At 38.9% G+C, this 9,835-nt stretch overlaps 1 protein-coding gene across 1 annotated transcript in view; it reads left to right on the top strand.

Moving 5' to 3' along the window:
* The window catches only part of jph2 (junctophilin 2), a 31,132-nt gene extending 21,753 nt beyond the window's left edge, over positions 1-9,379 (top strand). Inside the window, exons 3-6 of the mRNA XM_008288044.1 lie at positions 2,976-3,094; positions 5,081-5,994; positions 7,403-7,503; positions 7,584-9,379. Coding sequence (XP_008286266.1) covers positions 2,976-3,094; positions 5,081-5,994; positions 7,403-7,483 — 1,114 coding nt within the window. The 3' untranslated portion in view covers positions 7,484-7,503; positions 7,584-9,379. The remainder of the gene's footprint in view (positions 1-2,975; positions 3,095-5,080; positions 5,995-7,402; positions 7,504-7,583) is intronic.
* Positions 9,380-9,835: the final 456 nt, after the last annotated feature.

Below are 9,835 nucleotides of genomic sequence, written 5' to 3' on the forward strand. Positions count from 1 at the left end.
ATATATATATATATATATTTTAATCTCTCTCTCTCTCTCTCTCTCTCTCTCTTTTTTTTAATCATAGATGGGCAAGTTAACATTTAGTAGTATAGTATAGTATAGTATAGTATAGTATAGTATAGTAACTTTATTCATCTTGATTTGCAACATTTTTTGGTTTGTTTGTTTTTTTAGTCATAAAAGTAAAACTATCTTAGGGTTGAAATTTTCCATTTTCCAAGTATTTCAAGGAGTGCCCTATAAAGGGTTAAAACTGAAACAAAAAAAAAAACCAAATAACCAACTTTGACAGATATGAAAAGATTTATGCCTTCAGTAGGACCAACTAGCTTGGAGCCAAGGGCTAACGACGGGCCAGGGAGTCATGAAACATAAACATTTTCATGGTATTTGTTGACAATAAGCAACGTACAAGAAAATGTGTTTGCTTCTGGTGTATTTGTGGGGTACCATCAATGCTCTGGAAGTTGCACCAAAACATAAGCTATTTTAATAATGTTACATTTGATGGATCATTTCAGTGTAATCATGAATGTGTGGATCCTGCAGAAGAGGTGCTACCTCTGTGCAGACAGGTGGAGCTCATCAACATCAATCAGGGAACCTCAGGAATGTCTAATTGTTCCAGTGGGAAGTACCGTCCCCACTGAGTCTTAAAGTGGACCAAGGAGCTATTTTCATCTCAGTGTAATGTTACAGTATGTCAAGTATCCACAGACTAATCACAATCAGTAATTCTCACAGTTACTGTAGAGAAAACAGCAGCAGTGAACTCATTGCTAGTCAATTTAAAAACCCGTTGGCATTCACAGGTTTTTAAAGCAACTGGCAGTCTGTCGGTTGGCCTAAACTTTGATTCAGACAATCATGTATCCTGATGACCATGGTGATTTCCTGACTTTTCCTTTTGCATCACTCGTGAAGCAATAATTGATAGGCATAAAAATTGGTTCAGGGATTTGTGTTCTCTTCAGAATGAACTGCAGTGATATATTGATTATGATGTGACTTTTCATAAAGAACCGTCATCACAGCAAAATTTCAGTTTGTCAAATAGTTTATGAAAAATTAATGAGAACTGACTGTACCTATAGCTAGCATGCTTACATTAGCATTCACTTTTACAGAGCCTCTTTTAATATTCTCTAATAATATTCTTACAAATGATTACTACTATGGTATATTGATTCTGTTAGTTTGTCTTATGCCCCCAGATTTGGTTTCAGTTCCAGTTTCTGTTCAATAAATTCAAGGGACAGTTTGAGAAACAGAGAGAAATTGTGTCACATTATGGCTAAAACTTTCCATAACGGAGCAAAAACAACTCCAAACATACAAATGTGCTGTTGCTATACTCCCACACAAACAAATGTGTGATGATGGGGCCTTTAGTGACTTGGCAGCAATAACTCATTGTCTCACTGAGGGCAATGAAAGCATTATTTATTTCTGTCCGAGCCCAACAGCAGAAAAGGACACCTCCTCTCTCGATAGCTAATAATACTAATGAGCCATGTGACCAGCAGCCACCCACCCCTGGCCTTCATTTTGACATGATTGAATACTATAAACAATCCCTGCACTGCGGTATTTTTGGTCACTCTCATACTGTTTTAAGCTGCCATCTCTAAGGGTTCATAGTCAGTGTGTTTCATTGGGAAGATCAAGATTAAGGTCAAAGTGTGATAAAACATACATTGATTCGAATATGACATAAGAAACCCCCAAAACAAGGGATTGCCTCTGAAAACATGCAGAAACCATTATGTGTATTTCCGATGTTTTCTTGTGTGGAGTTAGTACTAGGGATCTGAATCATTAATCTATTGATTGTGGTTTATAATTCGTGGTTTATATATTAAACGCATCAATAGCACAAAGAACCATGAGACTGTTAGTGTTGAAAACCTAAATATTTGAGTGAGTAGCTTTATGATTGGTATTTCAGTTCTGTCATGTTTCAGACTGCTGAGGCAGTTTTTGGTAGCCTTAGGTAAAAATGGGTCACCATGACAGACACTTACATAGTTGTGTCCCTATGGTCACATTTTTTTCAGTCTTCTTTAGGGTTACCATCATTTTTGTCCAGGTCTGTTTCATGATTTTGTTTTTTAAAATAAATCTGTTAAACCACAGTTCAAAAGCAATGTCTGATTTTCATTGCTTAATTTTCATTGAATTTTTATTCATTAGTACTTTTGTCAAATTCAAGTTATTTCTGTGACCGTTGTGGGTTTTTCTTTCATTAATCAAGGGGTACCAACAATTTTGTTCACATGTATACCTAACTCAGAAAAGCAGCCATGTTGCAAATCATTTTAAATTGATAATAGTAGTTCTTTTTTACAGTGTGGAAGTTCTTGTCTGTTTGTTGTAAAGGAATAATTTGGCATCTTAAACTAAAGACTGGAAAGCAAAATTCAATACAAATATGTCGACAACTACAAGAAATAACTAGTGAGCCTTAGAGGTGCTAAGGTCGAACTTTTTTTCCCACAGGTTGAGCTTTCTGTTTTCTGTTTCCCCCTTTGTTTCCAGACTGTAGCCTTATGCGTAAATGCGTATTAGTTTGATAGAATTACAGCAGAGACAGAGTTAGCTCATGTCTGTACTAACAGTATAAGACGCAGGAAACAGCTGCTTGGCCTTTCTTATGGAAGCAGTGAGCCTGGCTCTGTCCAAAGGTAACAAAACACCTACTAGCACCTCCAGGGCACACTAATGAACATGTTATATCTTGTTTGTTTAAGCCCCCCATGTTCTGGCTGCAGCTGGACAGCTTCACTTTGCAAACTATGCACATTGGCTGGTACTGGTACAAATGCCAGTTTCAGAGCATAAATCAAATAAAAGTATATCAAAAAAACTTAAAGCAGCATAGTTCATGCCACCAGCTGTCACGTGAAAAGAAGACATGAAAAATTGCTGTTGCCAATGATTTGTCAATTCTGTGTTGCATCTGTCCACTGCAGGACAACCCATTCGAAGGCCAAGTCAGATGGAGCTGAACAGGCAGCGCAGGCCTCTAACAGTGAGTCCAGCATTGCCAGACTGGTGGCCAAAGAGCTCTCCCCTTCCTTCTACCAGCCAGGTCAGTGAACTTCAACTTCTTACCTGGATTTAAAAAAAAAAAAAAGAACAAATGTTTGCCAAAGCTAATGCAGCACTGTGTGTGCCTGTGATTTGATGTCATTTTTTTGTTTGTCTGTTTGAATAGGAGGCTCATATTTACCATATTTCCAAAGTGACATGAATGCAACCTAATGTGTGCACTAAATATGAAATCCTCTGTGTAGTTTGAATACAAACAGTAAACAAATCAATGTTTTGTTGAGCTGGAGCTGTGATGGCACAACATTACCATTTTGCTTAGTTACTGTATGGCATTTTAAGGAAAACAGCAGACATAAACTGCCAACAACATATTGAACTTTATACTGTGTCGCTGTACTTGCAGCTCGTGCTAGTTGATCCTTCTGCTGAGGCTCACCACAAGGCTAGTCGCATTTGAATGTCTAAAAAAGGAACATCTTATCGGGTCGAAGGGATCATATCAGTTTCATTGCGAATCTGTCGACACACACTTGCAAATTGACACAAAAGGAAAGCTGCCATTTACAAGCCTCTGGCACTTCTCTCCCTCAGATGGTGAGAAATCAGACACAAAAAGAAAGTCAAACAGAAAGGTTGGGCTCTCTGACTTATATTACAAATGAACAAAGCAAAGGACAGCAAAGTGTGCATTCTCTCACCAAAGAACATCTGCTTCAAACAATAACTGTAGTCCCACAGTTTTCTAGATATTTCGAATCAAAAACCAAAACCCAGCATGACTGATGTCCCTTGTGCTCCATTGCTGCCAAAAAAAAGAAGTTAAAACTCATCAAAAAGACTCATGGCTGCATCTGCACACACTCTTATTTTGTTGTAACACATATCCTGCTTCTGCTGATGTGTGTAGAAAAATCTCCAGATGTACAGACTTTCACACTCCTGTGGTTGCTCTTAGTGGTCTCAATATTATAGTATTTTATATTTATTCCATTTTACAAGTTGATCAGGAGTTTTTATTCTATTTCCTGTCTTGCCTTTTTTGTTTTTTTACTCATATCTTAGTTGTTGCTTGTTTTATATGATGTTTGATTTGATTGTCCATAACATATTTCATAAATGAAAAATGTTTAAAATGTGGGAAAAAAACATAGTAAACGGTAATTTAATCATCTATCTTACCTTCTTTTCCAGACTTTTAAGACAAAATTAGCCAACCTAAGCACACCTAAATTAAATAAAAAATCTCAGTTGCTGATCATCTGTTCACTATAATGTTTTAGGGTTTTATCAACTCATTACATGGAAAATTGACTGTCTTAAGTCATTAAACGTTTCCTGTATGACACTCATTTTCAACTTTACCTAGGTATATCATACAGCTCACACAACCAGTTTTACTGTCAACATTCCTCCCGATAAGTGGACATTTAAAAAGTTAACCTACGAAGCTGCTGTCTAGATGTCAACTGCCAGATGTACGCTGATGACACGGTCATCCATGTGTCCACGAAAACACCCAGCCTGGCAGGTGTGCATCTGACATCTCTGAATGGCTTGAGTTATCCCATTTTAAATGTTTTTTAAAAAATGAATCCATGTGCTTCTCCATGCGTAACAGGCCTGCACATATTGTATTTGAGGTCAGGATTAAGAAGGAAATCATTGATGAAGTGGATGAAGTACCTAAGCATCGTTTTGGACAAGAACTTAAAGTTTGATAGTCAGGTTAAGTACATCTGCAATAAGGTTAGATCAAATTTTAACTGCTTTCATTTTATTAGAAGGAACCTGTCACATCAAGCTGCAAAGCTGCACATGCATGCAATGATTTTTTTCTCATCTGTGATATTGCATCACGTCATGGTCACAAGCTTCTTCTACTTCTTTAAAACCTATAATCTCAATATATAAATAAACAATAAATTAATAAATCAATTAAAAGGTCAGAACAATGGCTAACTCTCTTTCTGTTCAATGTTAATAAGAACCAAACTTTAATATACTGATTCAACTGGTCTTTCAGGTCCTGAGTATCTGAAGAAGAGAGTGTTACAGGATGTTGTGGAGGGCAGTGAGAACACAGACACTGTCATGCATGAGCCGCTGCTGGCTGAAGAGGAGCCTCTGCCCACGCCGCCCGAAAGCCCGCTCATGAATGAACTGGACAGCCTCATGCCTGGCTCGTCTCCAGGCCGCACCCCCTCTCCCAGCCCAGGCATCGTCAGCAAGGAAGAGTCCAAACTGCTCAGTCCAGGCATCTGGAATGAAGACAAGACAATTAAAGCTGGTGGCAGTAAGAGTGGCAGTAAACCCAACAGCAGGCCCACTAGCCGCCCCACTACCCCATCAACTTCTGTTTCTGCTCCTGCCCCGGCTATAGCTGAAACAGGAGGGGCGCCCAGCAGCCGTGGCCCCTCTCGCACGCCTAGCCGTCAAAGCAACAAGAATGAGCAGGGCTCAGACCTGGAGATCAAGCCACTGCAGAAGTTAGACTCTGAGTCAAAAGCTCCAAACCTGACTCCTGCCACTGCTGCCCATGTAACAAACAGCCTCATCTCACCAGATGAAGAAGAAGCACCGCGCCCCGCGTCCAAACCTGTAACCCCCGAGCCCAGAGCCGCCGAGGTCAAAACTGAAAGAGCTCCATCAGTCCACGAACGAACACCATCCGTCTCCGAGAACAAAGTAGAGTCCAGGGAGGCGAGCAGGCCATCCAGCAAAGCAGAGACAAAACCATTAACAAAAAGGCAGTCAAGCCCGGCTCCAACCCCAAAACCTGCTCCCAGTCTGGAACCTAAAATGCTACCAAAGCAAGTGGAAGCCAAAGCAGTGCCTGCCAAACTGGCGCACAAGGCCGAACCTAAAGCAGAAGCCAAAGTGAAGGCCATGTTGTCAAGCCCAAGTCATGAGGTGTCTGCTGAGTTTTTGGAGCTGGAGGTAAGGCAGCAAATATACACAATGACTCAAGTTTCATTATTTTTAGCCACACTACCAGCATGGCTATATTGACAGCAGTGTCAGTCAACCATTTTACTATTGGAAGGATTATCAGAATCAGAATCCTTTCATGTCATTATACCAAAAAAGTACAACGAAATTGGGTGCAATCCCATTCAGTGCAAAGAACAACTATAAATTATAAATTGACAAACTGTGCAAGATTAAAACAAGATGTTCGTAGAGCCTAGAGATGTATATAGATTTAAAAAATAAAAATACAATAGCAACGAGGAACGGAGGTACCTGAGTGATACTTGTGGTAGTTTGCACCTGAGTACATATAACATATTGCAAACTAAGAGAATACTTGTAAGTGGATTCACAGGAATAATGGTATTATCTTGAAATGTTGCATTCATCGTCTCCAAAGGAGGAACTCTGCTGACTCAGAGGCTGCCTTTTGTTATACTGGTAGTCATTTAATATTTTGTATCTGCCAATACCATTTTGCTACGCACTTTAAGTATTGTAGGTTTACTTCAGGTGGACCCTTTAACTGTTTAACACTATGGCGACCAGAGGAGGTGGGCACTTCTGTGTTGGAAAGCAGAGAGCATTGAAGGGGTTAAGCTCGTAACAGGGCATCATGACAATGTCTTCTGTGAGACTTAATGACCTCTGAGCAACACACATACATAAAATCAAATTTGGATCATTAGGTTGTTTCTCAATTCAAGTACTGGACCTTCATTTTGACAAACACGTTCATTTGTTTTCTAAATGAGAGTGAGACAAGCGATACTTCTATTGTTTCTGCGCATTTGATGTGAAGCTAAGACTAGGAGACATATTGTTTAGCTTAGCATAAAGACTGTAAACAGAAGGAAACCGAAAGTGTGAAGCTTCTAAAGCTCACTTACAAGATGTAATAATATCCAAGTTTTGATATTTTTGTGTTAATGTCTTGTTGTTTTTTTTTATAGCTTTGCACTTTCAGATTTTTGCCTGCATTATCAATAATTTTTACAAGTTTGTGCATTAATGTCCAGATTTTTTAAACTTTGCTGCCTTAATAGTTTTTTGTTTGTTTGTTTGTTTGTTTGTTTTGTTTTTACCATCGGACAGCAACGCTCGCTGTATACTTGCGTTTCCAGTCTTCCTATTTGAAACTTTATATTAAATGGACAGATATGAGAGTGGTTTTGTTCTTTTCTACCTTTGTTGTAGCTACAACAGTGAGAAAATATTGCCCAGCATGTCAAACTATTCCTTTAAGTAGTAATTTTGACAATCCTCCAGTCATTCTATGTACTCAGAGATATGAAATGTAATAGTAAGGATACTGCTGAGTCTATTTTGGTCATGTACTTTTCACAAATGCCACATCTATTCTTTTCTTTTCTAGGGCCCAAACACCATAATGATCTGCATGGTAATCCTGCTCAACATCGGCCTGGCCATTCTCTTCGTTCACATTTTGTCATGAGACATTTTCCACATCGTCAGGTAATAAATCTAGCAGCAAAACTTATGGATGATGCAGTGAATATAAAATGAATGAGTCCACTGATGCTGGTTTGCTTCAGGTCACCAGCAGTGCTGGAGAGAGATGGCGTTCCTCCTCCTCAGTAAGGACCAGAGATCGAAGACGCCGCTGAGGAGAAGAAGCCTCATGCAGACGTCTGCAGCTCTTCTAAAGGTTTTTGTTGCTGTGACTGTGTGAGGCTCTTTGAAGCTCCTCTCTTTCCAGAGATTAGAGAAACTGAAGAACATGGAACGACTGAAATTTTTCAGTGAATCTGAATATGATTTGTATGTTAAAGTCAGGGTTGGATGGTAGAGTATGTCCTGGTGCTGACACTGGAGAAGCCTGCTGGCGCTCAAGAATTCAACTTTGTCACAGATGTGACAACATTTTGCAATATGGCTTTTAACTAAATCCTTAATTGACGCACACTAGCTGGCTCTCGCAACACTAAATCAGGCAGATTAGACAAACTCAAATAATCAAGTTTTGTCACAAGATATGTTTGTTTGTGCTGCATAACCGCCAACTGAAGGTATGTTGATAATATACAGACTGACTATTCTCTCCACTACGCCTTGAACTTGATTGTTTAGCCACAAGAAAACCGCAGCTGATGTGTGAAGGATTTGGGAGTGATAACTTGTTTTAATTAACTAAAATGTCCGGTGTTAAAAAGCTGAAAAAGATGTGCTGAGTGTGCTACTGTAAAGACAGGTTATTGTTTTAATTTGTTGCTCGTCACTCTCTTAAGAAAGACTCCAACACGTCATGAGTTGCATTTCTGCAAAATCTGTATTTGAGACTGTGGTGTACAACACTGTGAAATTTTCTTCTTTTCACTGGGATTTATATGCATTTATTGTCATTCTACCGCTTTGGGTTGGGAAGCTGATAGACCTAAAAGAGAAGGAAAATAAGACGCTTGTGCTAATGTGTATGTGCTGTATGTTCCTGTGGTGTGGTGCGATGCTGCTTAGCACCCAGGAGGATTTAAATGAGAGCTGTGTATGTTTTGCAACAGGATAAGCAAGCAGGTAAATGAAAGCTGTAATTTATCTTATTTAAAGCTGCCACTGTATGTTGTAGTGAAGCTACAGATTTATATTCATACAGCAGGAGGTGGTTTAGAATGATGCATTTCTCCGTATGGTTTTATGTATGTGTAGAAAACTGTCCACACGGTATAACATTCAGGGCCTGTTGCGCTTTAGAGCCAAATATAAGTTCAACTTTTGTACGCATGAGGGCACTTTGTGTGTGTGTGTCTGTATTTTTGTACTTTTTGAAGTGCACATCTTTTCAGCATTCAAAATATTCTGTTGTAGGATTTTTATTTTTATTTGTTTTTTGTTTTTGTCAGAAGAAATATGCAACCCTAAATTACTTTATTTCCCAAAGGAGTCAGTCAGATTACCTCATGATTGTGAAATGGAGAAAATATAGAATGATTCTCAACTCCATGTCTTACATTGAAAAGAGAGCTTCTAATTTATGGGCTTAAAAAAAGAACAAGAGGATTTTAGCTGAAATTGTTTTGCCTTTGAGTTTGCAAGTGAACACACAGACCACTGGGTGAAAAAGGAAAGCCTACAGGAATTTAAAATAAGTAGTTTTAATGAAACCTGCGATTCAACATCTGTTAGTTTATCTGTAATCTACAAATGCCTTAACTAAACTAATGGCTGAACTCTGTGGTAAGTGCGAGAGAACTTGAATTCATACAGGTTAGTGTGACATGGAAGCCATTTTGTTTTGCCTCTTTTAACATGGCTGAATTTGAAGAAAAGCATTTGTGTAGCCACACATGGTCAAAATAACACAGCTGAAATTAAATAAAAAACTTTTACAACACTTGTCAATGTGCTATGTGTTGGTGTATCTGTTGGAGTAAAGGTCTCCCCATATTAAGTTGCATTTCCTATTGATATTAATTCTTATTAATATTCCATTTTGGCTTTACAAGTTTCTAAACTGACTCTATTATTTTCACACTGTATCACTCATTATTCAGAAGAAATCCAGTCTAGCAACAGCACAACTAAGTATTTTTAAACACCACCTGTCTGCCAGCATGAGACACCATCTATCCCTCCCTTGGGCCACAGTGAATGCCACACCCTATTTTAAACCGGGCCAGGATTAGGCCTCGCTTCTTCTCAGGCAGGTAGCTCCTCACAGAGAACACAAATTACACCTTCGAGTAGCTAATGAGAGACCTGCAAATGCTGCAAACATCTGATGCTGCAGAAGTGATTTAGTAGTTTGACCAACAGTCCAAAAGCTTTGCAGTTTACGCTCATGTTTATCAAA

The sequence above is a fragment of the Stegastes partitus genome, unplaced genomic scaffold, assembly GCF_000690725.1.
Source record: "Stegastes partitus isolate 25-593 unplaced genomic scaffold, Stegastes_partitus-1.0.2 Scaffold12, whole genome shotgun sequence".
Lineage (NCBI taxonomy): Eukaryota > Metazoa > Chordata > Actinopteri > Pomacentridae > Stegastes > Stegastes partitus.